Raw genomic sequence first — 24,081 nt, 5'->3', positions numbered from 1 at the left:
TAGTCCTACCTCACAGTCCAGTTGTAGTCTTGATAATCTGCTTCGCTCATCTGCCTTATGCACCATCTGTGGTTAAAAGGGTTTATATGAAATGACTCATCACTAAGTGTCTACCACTAAGTATGAGAGTTTAAACCTCTATCTTTTATGTCTATATGTTTCTAAGGATGATGGCATCTTCCATCAATCATAAATAAGAGTTACATAATATCTATTCGTTACTATAACATATATGAGAACCATCTTACCCGACCGGATGTAGGTTATATCGGCTACCAATGTACCCGCCCTTCGCAAAGGGTGTACTCAGTACATGCATAATACGTGCTGATAAAGGAATACCAAGCGACCGTAGTCATCTCTGCACTCCTGCACAGGATAAAGGAGAACCTAGCAGCCAAAGCCACCTCTCTCCTACATAATCTATAAATTACCTAGTCCGCCTTACCTAAGATGGGCTCCAAAGAACTTCCACGACCTTCATCGTGAACTCATAGGTACAAACTTACTGGATCCACGGATTGCCGCGTGGCAACCAGTAAGATGGCCTTTAAATTATAAATCAAGATAATTGTACAATAGTATAAGACAATAGATACAAAGCAGTAAACACTTAGCTTTCAGGTAAACCAGCCCATGTGGTCACCGACTCTGCGCGTCGCCTTTCTTGGCTTCTTGATAATAACACTTGATAGCACACATTATATCAGATCACATTATTAGATCTATCTTCTACTTCTTCTAATGAGAGAATGGCTGTTATTCCCCAAATATGAAAACTTTTGTCTCATCGAAATGTTAAACCATAGACAATATCTTATTTAAATCTTCGCGACACTGTCGAACCGATCCGACTTGACTCGATCGGATCGACTGTCGCGACACTGCCGACTAGACAGGAAAAATGACGATTTATAGATAGATATTCAAGTTTGATTACGTTCTTTCTCTCTATCTATTGTCTTAAGGTCTAGGATCTTTCCTCTTTAACTGACCTTAACTTTATCGTCATCAAGTTTCCATTTACTTGTAGCTTCCTTTAAGTGTAGTAAAGTTGGGATAAAAAGTCTCAGTCAACTTTATTAAGTATGCTTATTTACTTACTTACATATTCCGTAAAAATACTTAAAAATGTGGGTACTCTAATTCAATTAATACTTTCCTAGAACAAATACCCAACTTTGGTATCTGAACTATCTGACATTGTACTACGAACAACTCTGATTAAAGTCAGTCTTTCATTAACTAACTAATAGTCGTTTCGTCTGTCAATTTAAATCTCTCAGATATTCGCTCAAGGAATTAAATCGCGACCTCTTCTAATATGTATGATTATTATAAACACTCATCATTACCAGGATAACCACCATATCATCCTCTAAGTTTAATGTTGCTAACAACTTAAGCAAACTCAGTTTCCTTTTCTTAGTCTTGAAATTGAATAATTATATGTTATTAATTTATTATGCACATAAAGTCGTATTCATCTCTATTTATCCAAATAATAACTCTGTATTGTACTTCTAACCCTGTTAGAACGTCACTATTATCTCACTTGTTAATATTATGAATCTAGACTATATTCTAAATCCACCCTTGGCTTTATACTCTGATACGAACCCACACTGTCACTGTGGGTCTTACTTGATTACAATCGTACTCGGATATCTTACGGGTCTTACACCCATTAATACAAACATCGATGCCACAGCGGGCCTTACACGATACAGAAATTGCATTAACCGCCTCATGCGTGAATAAAACCATCGATGCCACAGCGGGCCTTACACGATAGGTACAGATTTTACATTCACCGCCTCATGCGTGAATAAAAACATCGATGCCACCGCGGGCTTTACACGATGTCACAACAAAGTAGCTGCTGCTAAATCTAGCAGTAGCTGCAGGAATCTGTCTTCTGTCTTTCCTGCTGTCTGTCTTGGTCTGTCAACCTCATTCGTTACTATATGGACTTATCCTGCTTGGCAGCCCTCCCCAATAAAAGGAAGAAAAGCAAGTAAGTGCACTTTCAAGTCGTAATCGTTTAACATTAATAACGAAAATATCTGACAGTCTGTATACTAACAAGACTACTCATAAAGTGTTATTTGAACACCTAGATGTAAGTATCATATTTATGAGTTTTATCTCCAAGAGTATATTTTATATTAGACGTAAATACTGCCCTTAGGCACTTCATATAAGTACATACACATGTACATGACAAACTCATTTAAATTCTGGCACAGATCGCTTTTGATCGAAAGTAACTCAAGACTTCGTTTTAATTACTTGTATAATAACAACTACGTATTACTAAAATATTTAGCCCACATAATGTCCCACTTCTGGGCACAGGCCTCCTCTCCAGCGCGAGAAGGGCGTGGGTCCTCATACTCAAGTAAAAGCACAAATAAGTTAGATTAATAGCCAAAGCGAAACTTAAAATGGCTCAGAACCATACATCTTAATTGTCGATTACCTACGTAATTACTGTTGTTCTTAAATGTGCCATTAATTCAGTGCTTAATATAGCGATTCCAATGTAGTTTTAACATGTAGTCTAAAATAACTGTTTCACATAGTATAAACATCGCTTACTCTTACCCACGAGACTAAAAAACCGTTATGTTATTCTGTGGCAACATCATTTGCCTGTAAGCATATATATAATAATTCAATTAAATTACTATTTCAAAATCTAATTTGATTACGAGAGTTTCCTTGATAGGTACATCAAACTTTAATTTACTTGTAACGATCTCCAATATTAATTCATTTTTATAATCGTTACTCCCGAAGTTGTATGCAAATTTCATACTCAATTTCAATTACGTCATATAATGTCTGCACAAATTCTCTTAATTTGTTTACTGAATATATTATCGTTCTCTACACATAAAGGCAAACTATATCATTGTAATCCATTACTGTTAACCAACGTGTTAACCAACGTGTCTGAAGTTAAGAACTTTAATGACATATATATTATATATTCAATAATATTCATCTACTTTGCAAACTCTATTTTGCTAAAGTTCTGTTGTAACACATTATATTGTTACATAACAAATATATCATCAAAGCACGGCGTTTATAACCCAAACGGCCAAAATGTTATCTCTTGATTCGTTTCAATCAATCGATGTGAAACGCTTCCGTATGTCAACGTAGCTATTATAACATAGGTATCTCCTTTTCAAACTATATGACGAGAAACTTCACGTGCATCTGAGATGTAAATACATAGGATGTAAACGGCAATTCAAGAAAGTTTATAAGCAATAAATATGAATTGGTCAACAAGTTATTGCACTTAATACTAGGTGAATTGCTATTTCCTCAATTTCGCGGCTCGCACCGCTCTTGTTACGGAACCCATTCTAATAGAAATACTATAGGTATCTAAGACCATAACATAACTAATAAGAATCACATCTTCCGTTTCTTTCATCATCATATTGATCCTTCATAAGGCATAAGGATGTCAGAAATTATGCAAAATTGAACTCTATCACTTTGAAACAAAGTTCTCAATCATGGGAGAAATATATTGTCTTACAAAGGCTCAATAATTCAACATATTTTTCTATGAATCGCTAGTAATCTTCAAGAGGACATCTTTCCCTTCTGGAACTTTAAAACCACAATATACTATAGCTTTGTTCTTCGAATACATTCGTTCTGAATCTGAATATACTATAGCTTAATTCTTCGACTTCATTCATTCTGAATCTGAATATACTATAGCTTATTTCTTCGACTACATTCGTTCTGAATCTGAACATACTATAGCTTAATTCTTCGACTTCATTCGTTCTGAATCTGAATATACTATAGCTTAATTCTTCGACTACATTCGTTCTGAATAACATCACTTAATCGAATTTAATCTGTCGTGAGACATATTAACATCAAATAAATTTTACGGTAGGTACGCGATACACAGCCGTCGTGAACGCTGCTTGCACTGTTAGTGCTTGAGAAACGAAACTTATGCTCTCCGAAACATGTCGCACGAGTGACTAAAACAAGTGAGTCTAAACAGTATAGTATATTTAACATCATTTAAGTTGTTGCCATTGATTCTATTGCGATTGATTACTAAATATCACTGGCTAGTAAGTAAGTTTCAACCAGATAATGATTTTTCTTTTCATTTCATTTCATCTCTAAGTCAAATTTCTCATTAATTCTCCAAAGACTCTTTTAAATTCAAATTTTTACTCAATACATAGTTACTTAAATTTATCAACTTATTCTCATTATCCAAGTAACTAATAAAACGGATGAACATGATCTCCCTGCCACAGGTAGCCGGGAGCTAACTTTACCAAAGTAATCAATCCGAATATTTAGGCAGAAGGAACATTTTCCATTCTTATTTAATTTAAATTTTCTACTTCCAAATGTGTCTCTTTACATGCTCAGCAAAACATCTAACTTCTAGGTTTTAGGCCAACTCTCTATTCAACAAATTTCATATCAGGATAAAAAAAATTGTTAGTTGTATGATGATGATGATGATAATGATCTCAAATAATAGAAACATACTGAATGTTTCTACCTCTGCTGACTCGCCTTTACTTATAGCAAAGTACGCTGTGCATGAACTAATTTATCACAATTATACTAATTTGTCATCAGCTCACAGTTTGAGCTATGCAAGAATGAATAATTACCTAATTATTACGGTTAGGTACACTATAGTCATTTCACTTTCAACTTCCTTACTTCTGACTCAAGAATTACTAAGTAGGCATGTATTTATTTATACCTATAAGGTAAAATTTAAATTTATTAGGTATATATATATATATATGCTCTCTATATCATAAAGAAAACATAGTGAAGAACTAATCTTCTGTTATTAATATGATACTAATATATCACTTTCAAACAATCAACTGTAACAAGCAACTAGTTACAATTTAAATTCATTACATTATAATTTCATGTATAATGCTAAACTTCTCGGTTATTTTACGAAAATTATTACTAATTCTCATTTTTCCCACGCAAGTCTTCTTACATACTCTACACAATCAAACCTAACTTGACCAATTACAAATTTTAAGGTTTGTCACAAACATTTGCGTTTAGTGACCTGTAAGATTAGGAATTATTTTCATATCTTTCATGTTTATGAGCTTATTGAGCTTATACGCCCATGCTCCTTTGAGCGCTATACGAAGGCATAATATTCGGTGTCCCGAATAATTTCTTGCATATGTCTAACGACTCAAGAGACTAAAATTTCCAATTATTCAATTAATCGTAGGAATTAGGAAAACATACATCCATACTTATTTGAATTGAAGTCCTTTTGTAACATTTCATGTCACGGGCGCGGGGCGAGACTTCTAAAAACTAATAAAAACAAAATTCGAATCGCTAATGTTCAGGTCCTTTGCCAACAGCAAATTAATAACAAGTAATAAATTATTAGAATTTAAATTTTCAACTATACACCGGACTTATTACAACTTGTGTATAATACTTTCCTTTATACAACAACTATTTTGACCGGACTAGAAAATAATACCTTTAATTTTCAAGCAAAGCCCTAACGGCCGACGACGATAACAAAACAATTATTCCCCGTAGTATCCACAAATAAACGAGAGTTTCATTTTATCAACAATCGCAATTTTTATTCAAGCGTCAAAAACGGTTACTCAAACGAACCTCAAGTTGACATATTCGCGGGCGAAAATAGCGCGAAGTGAATTTGACAAATGTCAAGATTGTCAGTCTATGTCCATGTCAAGATGTCATTGACCTCCGGCGGCTCGGTTGATTCCAATCTTTCTTAGCCCTTTAAAACTGAGAATGATATACTAAAGGTGTACGTTACGTACTTACGGGACGTGTGTATGATGTTCTAGCAGTGACCTTTGTGCTAAATTTCCTTAACTGCATATAAAACCAGTGGGTGAATCATACGTGCACTTAGCTGTGTCACTTAGGGAACAACAGAAACTCCTCTCAAATCGACCTCAGATCTAAACGCACTCAAATGATTGATCTGTTGTTCAAACAATACGCGATACAAGCCCCTTTCTCGAACAGGCTACCATCCGTGTGCAAACGTAGTACGTGATACCTTTTGTACCTTGGACAAACGTCAAAACTTTAAAATTTAAAGTGACAATTTAAAGTTTAAATAATCACTTTATCAACAAAATTGTTCTTCCAAATTTAATTGCATATTCTGCTATAGACACTCAAAACAAAATGTTAACAGAACAATTTCTTTTCACAACATTACTGTAATATTGAATATTAAACTATATTTTCATGACTATGTTTTTGTTTCATTTGTACCTTCGAATATCACCTTTCATTCTTTACATCATGCTGAATCAAAGAAATATACTGGAACACCAGACCGGTGTCAAATAAAATTGTCATTCCGTATATAAACATCCGTCAGCCCTTTATTCTTTAAATAGCATTCTAGTTATGGTTAAGGTATGTATACCTTCTGATAATGATTGTAGGTATTATTTGTTAATTACTATTAGATAAGAATACACAATGCTTTACAAAATTTCCTGCAAGCATTAAGTGTAAGCAACGACTCTAGAAATTTGAAACTGTATATAAATGGATAATTTGTCCAATAATGCATTTTTTACTCAATACTTTAAAACAAAGTGTAAGAATATGGGTCAACATTCTATTTCAACATAACCCAAGTCGAATTCAGGCTTTACTCAACTTCACAAGTGAAAATTTCTTAAGACACTGTATCGACAAGCACGCTAACAACTGATAGCTTTGTTATTTTTTGTATTTAGCTACTCAGTGCAGCATATTGCTTTGTCACATTAGAATATGGTCTTACCCCTTTCTATAAACATTGTGAGAATTTAGAATGCAGTAACAATTTTTAAATGCTTATCTTATTATTCACTACAATCACAGCAAAGTACGACTTAGCTGTCCAAAGAAAAGTACATAGGGAATTCAAGAGTGTTATTCCCTGGGTCACCTTACTTACTTTCTTAAGGTACAATTCCCCTTAGCAACTTTATATTACATTCTAGTTATTATACTCTGACCAACATATACCAACTCTAGGGGCCCACAAGGAAAATTATAAAGGTTGAATATCCTTGCTACATGTAAATATTTTAGAACGAACTGAACAAGCTAGGCGCTACGTTTATCTATTACATACTGCGGTAAATCTGTATACCTTTGACTACTTGTAGGTAGGTATTTCATTTAATGTACATTTTCCTTCGCTTTATGTGTACAATCAAGAATATTTATTTCTTTACTTAATACTGTAGGTACTATGTACCATAGACCATGTATGGTCAGCAAAATACGTATGTTTAACACTTGAGTGTTTCTTGAAACTCCTGATGCTCAACTCTATAATTTAACTGAATTTATAGTAAATAAATTAACTGAATTTATAGTTTTGCAGGTATATCAAGGTAAGTTATGTACTATATAGTTTATCCGCCTACAGTCAAGCTGAAATCAAAGGACTACTTTGAACTCAAGAATCAGGAAAGAAGATGAGATACTCAAGCGTGTTGTGACACATAGAATAGAATAATCTTGACTTACTTACTGTCGGCATGTAATTTCAACAAGTACTAAAATGTTTTGTCTACTTCGGTAATAAAGTAGTTAGCTCAACTAGTTAGTTAGTAGGTAACCATCCTTATGTACGGACACATTTGTGCCGTCAACGGCTTACAACAATACTAAAGCGCAATAAAAAACAAATCTAGGCCCACTTCTCAGGTAGCATTTTCATTTAAATGTTACTGTCCAATTACTACAATCATGTAGGTATCTTAATGACTTGACATTACTATCTCATATATCATTGAAATTAAATTTATCTAGTGTGCTTCTCTGATACTTTGATTTATCTCTGTCCACTGTAATAAGTCAAGTTTGACTCTCCTTAGAAAGTTAGGTACACCTGGGACAAGAGAAATAAAATCAATTGATTTATTTGACACTAACAATCAGTACATGTAGGTATGCATAGCATAGCATGATGTGAATATCTACTTTCTAATTTATCAAGAAGTATTTTGACTATCATATTATTTTCAACAGAATTTAATAGGGTACATCTGTAGGTATGTAAAATTTCAATCCGTTTTGAGTCATACCTCATTAGTTAATTTGTGAATCTTATGTCGCTCTAGACAATTTCTTCACTATCAGTGTCTGTCGGGGTTCATAACATAGCTTTTTTGTCAGTCACTCAGTAATAAGTGCCATAGCAAGTGAACTTTAAGGCAATTTAGAAACTGATCATTTAGTACTTAAGTTTCATTACTTATTAATTTAGATCAAGCAATTGACTTAACAACAAAAATTCATTTAACTTTTGAATGTCACTACTTGTAATAGCCTCCCCGAAGCTACTCGTGAACTATCTAACCCATGAAGCAATGATAACAACACCAAACAGCCTCGGCCGCAGACTGAAAGATGCAGCGATTAATGCCTCATCCCTAAACTAATATTTCAAACAAATTATATTGAAACAAGCATTCAAATATTAGACTTTACAAATTTACTAGGTATTGACTTTTAGCACTTCCAGCCAAATGAGATTAAATTACATAGTCAATGAGTATCAATAATGAATTAACTCAATGTTACACTATACTACAAGTATCTACACTTGTTTATTAGTATTAACAGACTTGAAACTCAAGCAACTTTGCGACGCACAACTGTAAAGTAGTTAGAAAATCTGTCCGTCATCTCTCATAAAGTTTATAAACCACAAATGGTACTGGAAAGGTCCAAGGATCCAATCAATCCTAAATCCCAGCACCTCCACCATTTTGTCGCGACGCTCTCATAATGAACACTATAGACAAGCAAATATACTAGACTACCATAATAGTCCAGAACGCCGCGACAATAGGAATAAATGGTATTGTACGTGAGGGTTGAGGAATGGTTAGTCCTACCTCACAGTCCAGTTGTAGTCTTGATAATCTGCTTCGCTCATCTGCCTTATGCACCATCTGTGGTTAAAAGGGTTTATATGAAATGACTCATCACTAAGTGTCTACCACTAAGTATGAGAGTTTAAACCTCTATCTTTTATGTCTATATGTTTCTAAGGATGATGGCATCTTCCATCAATCATAAATAAGAGTTACATAATATCTATTCGTTACTATAACATATATGAGAACCATCTTACCCGACCGGATGTAGGTTATATCGGCTACCAATGTACCCGCCCTTCGCAAAGGGTGTACTCAGTACATGCATAATACGTGCTGATAAAGGAATACCAAGCGACCGTAGTCATCTCTGCACTCCTGCACAGGATAAAGGAGAACCTAGCAGCCAAAGCCACCTCTCTCCTACATAATCTATAAATTACCTAGTCCGCCTTACCTAAGATGGGCTCCAAAGAACTTCCACGACCTTCATCGTGAACTCATAGGTACAAACTTACTGGATCCACGGATTGCCGCGTGGCAACCAGTAAGATGGCCTTTAAATTATAAATCAAGATAATTGTACAATAGTATAAGACAATAGATACAAAGCAGTAAACACTTAGCTTTCAGGTAAACCAGCCCATGTGGTCACCGACTCTGCGCGTCGCCTTTCTTGGCTTCTTGATAATAACACTTGATAGCACACATTATATCAGATCACATTATTAGATCTATCTTCTACTTCTTCTAATGAGAGAATGGCTGTTATTCCCCAAATATGAAAACTTTTGTCTCATCGAAATGTTAAACCATAGACAATATCTTATTTAAATCTTCGCGACACTGTCGAACCGATCCGACTTGACTCGATCGGATCGACTGTCGCGACAATAGTGTCGATAATCGTACTAACCTTTTCTCAACAGTGTCAGTCCACAACGTATGCAACGGCGACGCCGACATCTGCCCTGTTTCCTCCATCTTGAGAAGCGCTGTCCAGTGTAAGAAGTATTTGATGTGCTCCGCCGATAGATGGCCCAGGGCGTCCTGCTTTAGTTTCGACAGAGGGTGGTTTTCTGATACTGTGGGACCATTTGTGTGCCTGGAGATGTAGAATCAAATATTAATCATAAGTCGTCAAGACGGCATAATGACCTTCAAATCAAGCACGTGAAAATTCGGCGTGCATGAAGTTTAATGTCATGTAATAAATAACTCCTATAGGTTATGAAAAATTTCAATTGCTGAGTACAGTGCGCCTAGGGGAAATGATTCTAAGATTTCTAAGTAACAGGGTGTATATAAATTGGTCCATACATTTTAAAATAATATTGCGAAACCTTGAAGACCATTAGACCAACTCGAATTTGACTTCAACTGGGATTGTGAGTCAGTAAGCCAGTCACGATACTTTTAGGAGATAGTACACCTACCACAGATGTAAGGAACAGACGGTGAGGTAGGGGCACTTGGCGCACGCGTTGTGGTGGTTAACCGGCTCCGGCAAGTTTTGTTGCAAGAGGCTCGAAGCCTCCTCTATGTCAGTCATTTGCTCTGCAAGACATACATCATTTTATTTACATTTTATATGGGGAAAAGGAGCTTAAAGAAAAAGAGAAAGGTAATATATGTCATTATTAGAGGAGGATAGCGCTGTTTATATTTTGATATTGTCGATACGTATAAGTATTTCAGGACTACTATACCTGGGTCGGTTGCCGTCGGTCCATCGGCCAGGTACTGCACTAACTGGTTACGAAGCATTATCAAGTCCCTTCTTTCAGGGTATCCACAGCTCACTTCCCTTAGGTCTACGCGCTCTCTGTGAACCACAATATCGGTAATTATAAATTGAATCTAAAGTCAGCTAAATTATCTGTCATTTTTGTCAGTCTTAATTTGGGAACAGGGTAAAAACCAAGCAGCATGTAAAGTCAGATGCCGTTAACATGGTGTATCTTCAAGAGCTGTGACTGTGACTCTTTTGGTGAGCACTAGAAGCACAAGTAATATTAACAGTTTTATTCGCCTATTTTAATCAGTACATGCGACTGTTTTCAAGAGCTTGAGTCGCCATTTTCAACCATTCAGAGTGTTAAGACTGCTTAGCCTAGTGGCACACCGCGGCCTGCCGAACAGTGCTGAGCGCACCATTTATGAAATACAGAGTCATCAGGAGACCAATGCTTCAGATTAGAGTAAGTTACTACTACTGATAGAATATAATAGAATAAATTTTTATTTGTAAGCACAAACAAACATTACATAATATAAAAATAAAACATAGAATAAGATTAAAGTGCCACGAAATGGCCTCATCTCAGCATATTGCTGGTGGCTTCTAGCGCTGATCTTCCGATGAGACCATCAAGTGAGAAAAACCACTGATGAGGGGTGATACTGGGAGTATCGAGTATAGTAACTGTAGTCCAGTCTCACTTGAGGTAGAGCAGCAAGCCGCGCTGCTCGCTGGTGGCGGGCCGGGCCGCGCCCGCGCGCTGCAGCGCGAGCATCATGCCGTACAACACGAGCTGCCCGCGGTGCTCCGCGGACGCGGACGCGCGCCCGCTTTTCAACTCTAGTGGGACTACTGCTGTCTGGTGACCTACGAGAAAAAAAAGTTTTAAAAACCCCTACAGTTCAAACACGCGCCCAAATTGTAAAATATTGTAGAACATATTATTAAACCCTAGCATTAAATATATCGTTAGCGTGTAGGGTAGTCGTTTCATTGACCAAACGAGCGCGAAGCGTCTCCCTTTCACCTTGGGCAAAAATACTTTCGATTCTTGTGTAATTTTGTGAGCAGTTGTGAAAAATGAAAAGAAAATCGGAACCATAGAGGTTTGCGCGGTCCTATTCCTATTTAGGTACTAATAACCCTACGATTCGATAAATGAATGATAATATATATATAGTCTAACCGTAAGAATTAATATTATAATACACCGTGACTTTACCTTTTCGTTCATGAATCGTGACTTGTAAGGTGGCGTCGATCTTCCCCTTCAGGCCCAACTGTGGGCAGCACAAGTTTTCTTCAATGTCGAGCACTTTGTTGATATTTCCGCACCACTTATCTTTCTGGCCCTACAATACATACGGAGTTTAGACTAGAAAATAAAAACGAATAAAAAAAATTTATTCAAACCGCTCGCTTGGCAACATAATCCTAAGAAACGGCGCATCTGCCGAAGCAAAGGGGAAATTAGGCCTCACTTACCATGTTAGGAGGCAGTTTGTCCGACATATACATCTGCATGAACTCCGCTAGTGGTGCAATGTACTGCTGCATGTTCGACCTCGCCTCCTCCTCTGATAGACCAGCGTCGTATAGGCTCTGAATTGATTCCTTTATTATATTGCTGGCCTCTTTACGTAGTTGGTCCACGGACCTAATGTTCTGCGTCAGGGCTTTTTGTACCAGCTCGTGCACTAATATCCCGATTGTCATCTAGCACAAATAGATAAGAAATTAATATAACGCTTAGAATTTTCTGCTCTTGGAAATATTCAATGAAGGGATAGTCAAGTAGTTACGCCGTTTACACTTTGATTATGCTTATAAGAGTTATATGCTCCCGAAACTGACGACATGTTGCCGCAAATCATGCCGTGGAATTATTGACGGTAACGGCCGGCTGCCGCGGCTGGCATTATTCGAGCACGAGTATGTCGCTTCTGGTAAAGGTAAGGTTAATTAACACTGAGTGGTGGTGCTGCTACTCCTGACAAATGTGAGAAAAGTGGACATCGAGTAACGATTCCCTAGAGTCCCACTGACGTGATATCAGGTCAGCAATGATTATGACTTATACAGGATGTTTTTTTAATCAAAAATATAGCCGGCAGTATAAATAACCTGTATGTGTATCCTGTTTTCTTATTAGCTCTCCTGTATGATTAGCACGTGTAGCTAAGACTGCAAGTGTTAATTTGAGGAATAAAAAATAAAATTTTAACAAAATCATCTCCAGCCGAAAAATTTAGATCCCTGGGACTCAAGGGGGTTCTTACAGCCGTATTAGCAGAGTCAATGCCGCGCCAGCGCTCCTGTAGAACAGCCTTCCGTTGGCAGAACACCCCTGCTACCACACTAGTGGATGACACGAGACGGTCAGGCCGCAGCACCAGCAGTCCAGAGGAGTTGGTGACGGTAAAGCTCCCTGAGGAGTCCCGTGCGGTGAGGATGCTGACAATATCGCCGGGATGCAGTGGTGTGTGTAGCCTAAAACGTTGGTAAACTGAATTGTTGCAAAGCTCTAAAGATACCAAATATAATATACTACTGTAAAACTAAGAGTAAAAATTTATTTTCACTTCTCATGCTCGTAAAGTTCGACTTTAAAGTCGTGCGTAGACGACATAAAGTTGCTTATTATGTTCTAGACGTGACCCTTATTGACTTAGCAATATAGTCCAAAATCTGCCATACAAACTGCCAGCCCTGCCGGGGCGTGCCCCGCGCCCCGACACGACCGAGTACAATTTACTTTAGTCTTGAATAAATACGGTAAAATAACCTAAAATATTGGATATTTTTGTATATTTTACCCACGCTCGAAGTGAAAAGCAGAGTGTATAACTCAGGCATAAATGTCCAATGCCCTTGTTGTACAATCTACTATTTCATTGCATTTTAAACTTTTTTTTTATCAAAAACAAACAAGGGGATGATATGCTACTGAAGTTAAGAAAGTAGGTAAGGAATTGTTTACACTAAAAGCACAAAATTAATTAGAATTTTTTATTATTAAAAAATATATATTGATTTGATCACTTTTCCTTTTGTGAAGGGAAGGGAAGGGAGGGAATAGTGACAAAGCTCGATACAAATGTATGGAAGTGAGAATAAAACTGGTGTTTGTTGGACAACATAAAATTATGTTGTTTATCTTACCAAATGCCTTCGACGAAGCATGTAGCCCTGTTATTAGTAGCATTTTTGAGTTTTAGTTCCAGCCTGTTGGGTAAGCTATTGACTGCTACTATTTCACATCTCTGCATCACACTCAAATCCAAGTCTTCTACAGTCTCCTGATAGATAAATGCTAACAATTAGTTGCAAGTTACAAGTACTACATAAGCCAAACACAGGTGGCACAGGTACAGGTTGTAATGGTGGTATCTTAAAAGTTTGTAGGCTAATATCTTACGGCCTCTAGTCTTATCTGGTAGTTTACTCATATTGCTACAGTTAACTTAAATAAAATGAAATTTGGAATTTAAACAATTAAAAAATTAAAGAGTAAACCCACCCACTGTATGCCAGCCGAGTTTAGAGACCATTCTTTTTTATTTCTTTATTTTACATAATGTTATCAAGGGCAGAAACAACTTACAAACTTACAACAATAAAGTTTCCTTACCTCATCAATATCCTCTGTCCAGTCATCACCAAACATACTGTCAACTTCAGGGTCATCAAACTCAAGAACCTTTGCACACTTGACGGGAGACTTGTTCATTTTTAAGGGAGAGCTGGACTTTGGTGGACTGCACATTTTTGGAGTACCTTGAACATTATAACACAATTAAAAGTAAAAAACGAATACTTTTTACATACCTTAGAGTTGGCCAGATGGTGCCAGGATTGCATATACTTGAGAAGATTTAACCCCCAGCCATGGCTAGGGTGGTCAAATGGTCTGGGCATCTGCTGCAAATGCAGAGGATGCTGGTTCCATTTTAGCCCTGGGCCAAGGAGGCCTTGTTTACTGTTTACAAGTAGTCCATAAATAAGATGCACAGAAAATATAAATAATATAAAAATATAGAAAATTTACCATTACTTTGTTTGACAATAGGTGAACCCTTATTGACTTCTGGACTATCTTCATCATGTATATCATAAAGGTTGGGTGAAAACCTTGCTTGACATAATATATTAGACACATGATTATTACTTCCATTTGATTTACACTCAATTTCATCATCATCTAAGATATTTTGTATCTCATTTTCAATATTGTTTTCTTGACTTGAGGACAGTGGTGACCTCTTCTTCGGAGAACAATTCTTAAACTTCTCATTGGTTTCTACATGATCATTTCTTAAGAGACTATCAAAATCCTTTTCTGTTATTGCAGATTTATAATCATTTTCTTTCCCAGGCGATTTCTTCACTGCTTCACAGTGATAAACATTTTTTATTGGAGATTTTCTTGTACCATTTTGAAAACCATTTTTCATTGGACTTTTCTCTATACCATTCTGTTTTTCACTTTTCAGTTTTTTACTTATATCATTCCCATTAGACGTGCATACTTGGTTAGTCCCAGAAGTCTCGACATGAAGAGGCGAAGTAGCCTTTCGTTTAACTGAAACCTTCTCTACTTCTTTTGCAGGTGAAGACTTTTTTACGGTTACACTTTGTGAATTAGAAACATTTGTGTTCTTAAAGAACTGCGTTATTGCTTTTTGATTCTTTGGCGGCCCCTGTTGTGCCTGTACAAATGTATAATAACAAAATCATTAGCATCTTTACGTTCACAGTCACACATGATCAACATATTTACACAACAAAATTGTGAAAAATACCTTTTTCAAGCTTAAAGATTTAGGTGGCATTACTTCACATAGGCACCAAACTATATTAATATTATATAATATAATAAAATGAATAAGGAAATAATAAAATTGAATTGTTCTACTTCTACTTCAAACTAAGAAATGTCACGGTGTTGTTGTTTTTTTCCCGCGAAATATTTGACGTTTCTGAGGGCATGCTCGAAAATATTACAATGTATTACAAAAACCAAAATATAGTTGGTCAAGCAAATCTTGTCAGTAGAAAAAGGCGGCAAATTTAAAAAATGTAGGCGCGAAGGGATATCGTCCCATAGAAAATTTTAATTTCGCGCCTTTTTCTACTGACAAGATTTGCTTGACCAACTATAGAATAGAATTCTAATCCATTAAACCTAGAAAGGAGGAGAAGAGGGAGATAACGAAATTATAGTCTGTCAAACCATTTCGTCAATAGAAAAAAGGACAAATTTAAAAAATGTAGGCGCGAAGGCACAGTATTACAATTATTCTTATTCCCTACAGTAGCGCAACGCCTTTGATGTCGCGCGACGCCGCCGCCAGTGTAGCTACGCTGTCACATGCAAATATGCTAGGGTTGTCACAAAATGGGAAATAAAACAATTGTGATTATTACTATTCTGGTGTAATCATTTATTCATATGTACATTCAAAATAATTAATTCGTCTACTTAAAACAAAGAAAATATTAACTGATTTTAATAAATGGCTTCGGTATATAAATAAATAAAAGTCAGATATGCGTAATTATTATGAATATAATATTAATCGTAGAAGCCAAAGAGAATAAGTAATAAATTGCCTTGTTTTTACTGTTTTTGATATCTATTAAAAATATATAGTTGATCAAGCAAATCTTGTCAGTAGAAAAGGGCGGCAAATTTAAAAAAACGTAGGCGTAGGATATTGTCTGACAAAGTTGTTTACAGACTATACATCTTTAGATGTTTTGCGATCACGATAAAAAAAACCGTGCTAATGATCGTATAAATGTGTATGTATTACCTATACCTTTACCTTTCATAAAAGATAAAAAAAAAAAAACCTTTACCTTTATCGAAATGTCAAGCCAAGTGACATGGATGTTTTGATTTAAGGTTATGTTATGGCTCGTGCTGAAATTTAGCTCTTTGTAATTATAAATAATTACTGTGGTTATAATATCAATTGGAATATCTATACCGATATACAATGTCACGAAGACCAGAGTTTCAGGCGCCACCTGAGATCGTAAGTACTCGTGTTTTTACACGCTTGTCGGGTGCTGCTCGCAAGAGGTTCCGCAGGCTAATGGGCGACGGGGTAGCCAAAGAGCAAGCCCTGTCTTTGGCCCGTAAGCCTTGGGCGGACATCACTGTGGAGAAGCCGGCCACAGATAAAGGCCCTGTAAAAAGGGTCCAATCTGAGGACTAATCTCCACAGGGATCAGCGAAAAAGGCCCCGAAACTCCACGCTGAAACCTCAGGGGAGCCTCGGCACCCGAGCTTCCGGGAGGTAGTGGGATCCTCACGAGTAGGGATCCGTAATTCGGACCCTATGAGTGAGGATCAAATGAAGTTGGTCCACCGGCACCTAAATCTCGCCATGGTCAAACAATGGGCGAATGCGAAGGGCGGTGCACCACAGTTTCTGGGCTTCATTCACAAGACAGGCTGGATACTTGTGATCTGTGTTAACCAGGTTAGCAGGGACTGGCTTGTGAATGAGGTCCTGAACCTAAAGCCGTGGCCGGAGGCGAAACTCTCTGTCATCCCGGAGGGTGAATTGCCCAAACCAGCCATGGCCATCACCTTCATTCCGGAGTCCGAGGCGGCCTCAGTGGAGGAAGCCTTGGCGCTGATCAGGGTCCAGAACTTTGGCCTGAACACAGAACTCTGGAAAGTTCTCGGGGAAAAGGCTGAGCAGGGTGGCAAGGTGGTCACCTTCACTCTGGATGAGCCTTCCGCCGAAACTCTTAAGGCTAATCGTGGGGAGGTAGCCATTGGCTTTAAGAAGGTACTGTTCCGGCTAAAAGGGGGGCTAAACGCTCCCCCAGTGCAGCAAACGGAACAGCAACCCCAACCCCTCGCTGAATGTACTCCTGGGCCAAGTACCAATGTACCTGGCGGCCGAACTATATCCCAGGGCTCTCGTGGCCGTGGGGGCGGGCAACCGGCAGCCAGAGGCACAAGGGGCATGGTACCTGGTAGGGCCAGACCCATAACCTCGGCGACAGGAGGGCCTCAAAGGACTCCTATTGTGAGAGGCAGGGGAGGGCCACAATGGGTCACCAACAGGGCTAAATAAAAGGCCTTGGCCCTACGGCACCCGCGAGGGTCTTGCAAGCGAACATCCATCATGCGGCGGCTGCCATGGCCATTGTTGAAAGCCTGCTTGCAAGACATGTCGACCTCGCACTACTTCAAGAACCTTGGGTGCAAAACTCAACCATACTAGGACTGAACTCGGTTGGTAAAGTTATATGCAACACTAGCGGAATTAAGCCTAGGGCTTGCATTGCTTTTGGCAAGAACATTGACTTTCTACCTGTTCCAGAGTAATGCACAGACAACCTGGTAGCAGTGTATGTAATTCTTAAGGGTTGGAGCGGGCAGAGAATTATACTTTGCTTGGCATACCTCCCTGGAGATAGGAACGACCCCTCTGCGGAACTCACAGCTGTGGCCGACTATGCCCGCAAACACAATGCAGAAATACTGGTGGGATGTGACGCCAACGCCCACCACACCAACTGGGGAAGCACCAACATCAATGATAGGGGTGAGTTACTACATGACTTTCTTCTATGCAATAACTTCCAAATTCTAAACATAGGATGTACACCCACGTTTGTCACTAGGGTTAGGAAGGAGGAGAAGGTTTTAGACTTGACCTTTGCATCTTCAAATCTAGCCAGGCATATTCAGAACTGGAGGGTAAGTGATGTGGAATCTTTGTCAGATCATAAGCACATCTGTTTTAATATATCTTTTTCTCTCAGTGTTCAAACTGACTGGGATTGCTACAGGAGCAGCCTAGAACGTAATCTGGAATCCGCAGCGAAGGTAATCAAAACGCGGGAGAGTTTAGAACTTGCGGCAGAGGTGGTCTCAAATGGCATTGTAAGTGCCTTTGAAGAAAACTGTGCTCCCAAGGTCAAATCAGGGAGAACTGTCTTCTGAGTAAACCCATACACGACAGCCACCACGCTTACCGTAGGGGCAGATCTACAGAGACTGCCTTGCTGGAGCTGGTTGACAGAGTGGAAAGGGCTTTGGGAGACAAGGACATAGCCCTGTCGGCCTTCCTAGATATTGAGGGCGCTTTTGATAATACACCCATTCGGACACTGGTGGAAGGGCTCAGGGCCAAGGAGGAGGACTGCACCACTATCCGCTGGGTGCAAAGCATGCTCTTAAGCAGAGTGGTTAGGCTAGACTTGCTTAACACTACAATCGAAGTGGCCACTGTGAGAGGCTGCCTGCAGGGTGGTGTCCTATCTTCCTTGCTCTGGACTCTTGCAGGGGATGGACTTCTGCACAAGATGGCGGAGCTCCGAATCCACACTCAGGGGTACGCAGACGACCTTGTTGAGACGGTGAGGGGCAACTGCCAAAGTACTTTATCAGACCTTATGCAGAGGGCTCTCAACACCATAAATACATGGTGCGGAGAGAATGAATTGTCTATCAATGCAGATAAGACAATTATAGTTCCATTTTCCATTCACGAACAAGCGGAAACTAGACAAACTTAAACCGCTTGTCATGAATGGTAAAACTATTCCGTTCTCAACAGAGGTCAAATATCTGGGGGTAACACTGGACCAGAAACTGACCTGGAACAAGCATGTGGACGGAACTATACAAAAGGCTAGATCAGCCTTGGCAATATGCTGTCGTTTAGCAGGCAACCGATGGGGTCTAAAACCCAAAATTGTCTTGTGGCTGTACACGTATTAGGCCAGGAAATGAATGCCCAAAAAAAGGTATAGAGGGAAATGCTTGGAACACAACTTTTGACTTCGTAGCTTTGTTTGGACTATTTAGGAGGTGAACATATCAAAAGTCCCCGGCCGTAACCCTGGTGCTGGGGGGAGAGGGGGGTTTGAAGGTTCCATTTTTCGGTTTTTCGATTATATCTCGGAAACTATGCGTCTGAGCGACTTGGCCACTTACCACTTATACAAAATGAAAAGAGATTTAATTTGTTACAAGTTTTATTAAGTCAAGTTTTTCGATATCTTGTATGTGTTTTTGAGATATCCGCTCTTGAAGGTTTATTTCGGGCTCTCATTTTTATCTTAATTATCTACATCAGTGAAGCTGCTAGGCCGGGTTTGGTATCGTTTTCGTATAAATCGGGGGTGCTAAATTCATTTTTGCTATGAACATTGACACCATTCCTTTGAACATTGAACCTTCAAACCCCCTTCTCCCTCCCAGCACCAGGGTTACGGTCGGGGACTTTTGATATGTTCATCTAACTAGTCAAAACAAAGCTATGAAGTCAAAAATTGTGTTCCTAGCATTTCCCTCTATACCTTCTTATTGCTTGGCCTACATCTATAGTGAGGCCGATAGTGTCTTACGCCTCTGTAGCATGGTAATTGGTACAGGAAAACGACGCAGAAGGTAACAGGGACGAAGCTTGGCAGCCTGCAAAGAACTGCCTGTGTCATCGTCACTGGAGCCATGTCATCCTCCCCGACGGCAGCCCTAGAGGCCATACTAAATCTACCGCCCCTTCACCTGTATCTGGGATTGGAGGCGAGATCTAGTATGCTTAGAATAGCGGGCGTGAGGAGAGGTAATTGGTTATCACAAACTCTGACTGTTTAAGGGATCAGTGTAAGATATGCCTGTTCTTGGGATGTCATTCATGCCATCCGACACTATGGCACCCAAATTTTGTCCACTCAAACTTTACTCAGTGGAAGGGAGGACTGGTCAAACAGTCAAATTAAGTGGAAAGAAGGAAGCCTGAGGTGGTACACTGACGGCTCCAAATCCGGATCTGAAGTAGGCTGCGGAGTATATGGTGAAGCGCCTAGGAAAAGCATCAGCTTAAACCTAGGACGTTTTTGCTCTATATTCCAGGCAGAGGTATACGCCATTATAGAATGTGCGTCAATCAATCTGCAAAGCAACTTCGGCAACCACACTATCTATATCCATTCGGATAGCCAGGCGGCACTCTTAGCCCTAACCTCTGATGTCACCACATCGAGGCTGGTTAAGAACTGCAGGCAACTATTGAACAACCTTGGAGCCAGGAACAAGGTTGTTCTACGTTGGGTCCCGGGGCATGCGGGTATCGTAGGAAACGAAAAGGCCGACGAACTCCAGTCCTGAGCCGTTTTGTGGTATTCCCAGAAGCGCCTAACGCGGCTCACCCTAAAGACCTACTGTCACTACACAACCATTCAACTCTGGAGGGAAAAAACAGGTTTGAACTATTCCAAAGCGCTTATCAAGGCATTTGGCAAAAAGCGTCTACCAACGCCTTAGCGCTGTCTAGGAACCAACTGCGCAACTTGGTAAGGGTACCGGGCATTGCGGCCTAAATAAGCACATGCACACTATGGGGAAACGTGACATGGGGCGGTGCAAACTCTGTATGGAGGCAGAGGAGACGCCCTTGCACATCCTCAGTATCCTCACAGACTGCCCTTGCATATGCGTACTCGTGACTTAATCCTGGGCGGACACATATTGCGCCCGGAGGAGTTAAAGTCTCTCGAGCTCAAAAAGATCCTGCAGCTGTTTGGTGTTGCAGGTTTAGATCGAGAGGTGGTGATCACAATAGATCAAGGATGGTCGCAGTGATACATAGGCTTTGGAACCTTATATAGCCCCTAACACGAAGAAGAAGAAGTACTCTTTTCTTTTTAAATTTAAAAACTACAATAAAGCAACTTCTTTAAATAACTGCTTTTTTTTCAGTTTTACAATGAAGAAGAAGCAAGAAAATATACTCAAAAGTAAGTTTGACTACATTATCTCATACATAGTTTATATTAAACCTATTGCGTAGTTTAATATCCATTTATCCATTTTGTAAGATTGTCCCATAATATTTTTATTTATATATATTATTTTAGCTCCCGAATTATCGACATTCAAGCTCAGATGACAGAGAGATGTTTAGAGCTGCTATTGTTACCTGAAGATGATACTCCTTGCTTGCTCTTAGATATTGGCTGTGGATCAGGGCTCTCTGGATCAGTGCTAGAGGAAAATGGACATATGTGGATTGGAATGGATATCTCAAATTCCATGCTTGGTAATGTTTTCTTAGAATGCAAAAATAATACTTATTATTTATCGTTTTATAGAATTATATATGTTTAACGTTTTATTACATATAAAATCTATCAAAAAATTTATTCAGCCTTTCAAGATGTACTTGTTTTCTGGAAAGAACCTTGTTTTTTATTTAGAGGCCAAGGGAGCTTACAGAGTAGGAGCGGTGGCTTTAAAACAGTTCAATGAAACTGGGTACTTTTACAATGCCAAAATTTAGATAAACAGATTTTCTTTTAACAAGTTTCCTAATAAAGTGTTACCCTAAAGTGTGTGTGGACCTTAAAATATTTATTTATGATTTTAGAGGTAGCGCTGGAGCGAGAAACGGAAGGTGATTTAGTTCTTAGTGACATGGGTGAGGGAGTCCCATTCCGAGCAGGTTGCTTTGACGGGGCAGTTTCTGTGTCAGCCATCCAGTGGCTGTTCAATGCAGACAAGAAATCACACCAGCCTGTAAAGAGGCTGTATAAGTTCTTTAGCACATTATATGCTTCGCTGGTAAGTATGTTCTTTTAATATTATGTTTTTAACTTTTTTACAGACAACCTTTTATGTATTGCCACCATACTATTAGTGAAGAAGAATTTTACTCATTGCAGTCATTGCAGTGGTCCCTTTACTGTCTTAAATTAGATTTGAAGAGTAAAAAAAATCAATTTTTTTTACCTAGTAGTAACAGTAAAATTAGAAATCAGTGCACAAATTGATAACGAATAAAAGTTACTGCCAATTGTTCCAACTCTCAACAATTTATTTTTCAGTCTAGATCAGCTAGGGCAGTATTTCAGTTCTACCCTCAAAATGAAACTCAGCTGGAACTCCTAACATCCCAGGCTATGAAGGCAGGCTTCTATGGAGGTGTGGTCATAGATTACCCAAATTCTACTAAGGCCAAGAAATTCTTCTTGGTGCTTATGACTGGAGGTTCAGCTCCACTTCCAAAAGCTTTAGGTAATTTTATTTAAGTGTTTTATTGATATATGTAATTCAATTTCCATTGACAAAAAAAAAGTTTTGGGAAATTCTTAAAATTAAGTACAGTGTAAACTCTATATAATGACACTCAAGCAACCGGACGTTTTTGGAACCTATAGTTTCCGTTATATAGAGAGAAATTAATATAAAAGTAAAGCAACTATAACCAACAAATGTCAACGTTATAGGGAGTGAATCATTATATCGAGTGACGTTATACACTGTATGTTAGTGCCTTGTTTTGACCAGTGATAGTAACAACATTGTTTCTTTGTAACAATCAGGTACAGAAGAAGAAAACAGTCTGCAAGTAAAATATGCCAGGAGAGAAGCCGGCAGAAATGCAAGAGGTAAACCTCTAAAGAATACTAAAGCTTGGCTTCTGGAAAAGAAAGAGAAGAGGCGGCAGCAGGGCAAGGAGACTAAACCAGACACCAAGTACACTGGCAGAAAAAGAAGCGGAAGATTCTGATAAATATTTATTTATACTTATAAGAGATTTACAATATTAACTAAGAATTAAAAAATAAGAACTGAATTTATCTTTTAATTTCATATTTCCAAACAGTATCAACTCCATGTCCTACTGTCTCAACTGGTATCATGTTAGGAAGAGGGAATCTACACGCGACTACGACTGTACCATTTTCAGTTTCAGCTAGCAGCTTACTTTCAAATTCTGACATCATTTGCTCAACACCAAATATAACTATGTTGTTGTAAGGTTTTAGACTGAAAGTCCATAAGTTTCGTCTATAAAACTTTGTGTTTTGACTCTGTGAGGATAAAAGGGCAGTTATTCTAGAGTAATAAACCAGCCAAGGGTTGAGTTCTACTCCATCTGACTTGAAACCTAATTTGGCTGCTGTAAAAACGATTCTCCCATCTCCTGAACCTACGTCAAGTAGCCGACCGCTTCGCCCACTCAAGGCTTTAGTAACTCCAGCTAATTGTTCGGTTGTAGCGGGAACATAAGGAAGGCAAACCTTCCTTAAAGCAGGTGACACAAATGGGATGCACACAATGCTGACTCCTACTGCTAATCCCCCGGTTGTATAAATTAGTATCTTCCCTGCACGTGATAATTTTCTAGGAGTATTTGATTCAGAACCAAGTAGCTCCAGTTCCATTATGTAATGTTATTTTTTATTAAATTTATCCATCCATTTAAGGTTATGATCGATTTGACATTGACATACCAGCTGATTTCCATAAACGAGAATTTTTATTTTATTTCTTTTTTTACATAAACTGTTCACTATCAAGCATGTCCACTCATGCATTTTTTGCAATTTGCAAGCCCTTTATCTTAGCGTATTTAG

General features: G+C 38.5%; 3 protein-coding genes across 4 annotated transcripts in view; 1 reads left to right on the top strand and 2 right to left on the bottom strand.

Annotated features, from left to right (window-relative positions):
* LOC134750260 (DNA replication ATP-dependent helicase/nuclease DNA2) overlaps nt 1–15,622 on the bottom strand; it is a 29,988-nt gene extending 14,366 nt beyond the window's left edge. The window contains exons 1-11 of the mRNA XM_063685417.1: nt 15,489–15,622; nt 14,735–15,395; nt 14,318–14,463; nt 13,849–13,985; nt 12,966–13,176; nt 12,172–12,402; nt 11,909–12,038; nt 11,388–11,553; nt 10,655–10,770; nt 10,382–10,502; nt 9,862–10,050 (exon numbers count right to left, since the gene is read on the bottom strand). Of these exons, the coding sequence (XP_063541487.1) occupies nt 9,862–10,050; nt 10,382–10,502; nt 10,655–10,770; nt 11,388–11,553; nt 11,909–12,038; nt 12,172–12,402; nt 12,966–13,176; nt 13,849–13,985; nt 14,318–14,463; nt 14,735–15,395; nt 15,489–15,518 (2,138 nt within the window). The 5' untranslated portion in view covers nt 15,519–15,622. The remainder of the gene's footprint in view (nt 1–9,861; nt 10,051–10,381; nt 10,503–10,654; nt 10,771–11,387; nt 11,554–11,908; nt 12,039–12,171; nt 12,403–12,965; nt 13,177–13,848; nt 13,986–14,317; nt 14,464–14,734; nt 15,396–15,488) is intronic.
* Nucleotides 15,623–16,566: 944 nt separating this feature from the next.
* Nucleotides 16,567–23,297, top strand: LOC134750262 (probable 18S rRNA (guanine-N(7))-methyltransferase). Of its 2 annotated transcripts, XM_063685418.1 has the most exons (7): nt 16,588–16,727; nt 18,045–18,257; nt 21,422–21,459; nt 21,580–21,761; nt 22,089–22,282; nt 22,546–22,735; nt 23,044–23,297. In XM_063685418.1, the coding sequence occupies exons 2-7, from the start codon at nt 18,168–18,170 to the stop codon at nt 23,229–23,231; spliced, it is 882 nt and encodes a 293-aa protein (XP_063541488.1). In that variant the 5' UTR covers nt 16,588–16,727; nt 18,045–18,167; the 3' UTR covers nt 23,232–23,297. The 2 variants fall into 2 exon arrangements, with proteins under 2 accessions (XP_063541489.1, XP_063541488.1); XM_063685419.1 differs by lacking the exon at nt 18,045–18,257 and having other exon boundaries at nt 16,567–16,727.
* Nucleotides 23,224–23,965, bottom strand: LOC134750263 (ATP synthase subunit C lysine N-methyltransferase). Its single transcript, XM_063685420.1, has one exon. The coding sequence runs from the start codon at nt 23,887–23,889 to the stop codon at nt 23,299–23,301; it is 591 nt and encodes a 196-aa protein (XP_063541490.1). The 5' UTR covers nt 23,890–23,965; the 3' UTR covers nt 23,224–23,298.
* Nucleotides 23,966–24,081: the final 116 nt, after the last annotated feature.

The sequence above is a fragment of the Cydia strobilella genome, chromosome 19 (assembly GCF_947568885.1).
Source record: "Cydia strobilella chromosome 19, ilCydStro3.1, whole genome shotgun sequence".
In the NCBI taxonomy this organism is placed as follows: domain Eukaryota; kingdom Metazoa; phylum Arthropoda; class Insecta; order Lepidoptera; family Tortricidae; genus Cydia; species Cydia strobilella.
This window is presented reverse-complemented; position numbering and strand designations above follow the sequence as displayed.

Bases quoted from the DNA above. Each gene is read 5' to 3' on its own strand.
- LOC134750263 (XM_063685420.1), bottom strand. From the start codon at position 23,889: ATGGAACTGGAGCTACTTGGTTCTGAATCAAATACTCCTAGAAAATTA.
- LOC134750262 (XM_063685418.1), top strand. From the start codon at position 18,168: ATGCCCGCAAACACAATGCAGAAATACTGGTGGGATGTGACGCCAACG. The intron at 18,258-21,421 runs GTGAGTTACTAC...CTTTTTTTTCAG, and splicing joins CACCAACATCAATGATAGGG to TTTTACAATGAAGAAGAAGC. The intron at 21,460-21,579 runs GTAAGTTTGACT...ATATTATTTTAG, and splicing joins GCAAGAAAATATACTCAAAA to CTCCCGAATTATCGACATTC.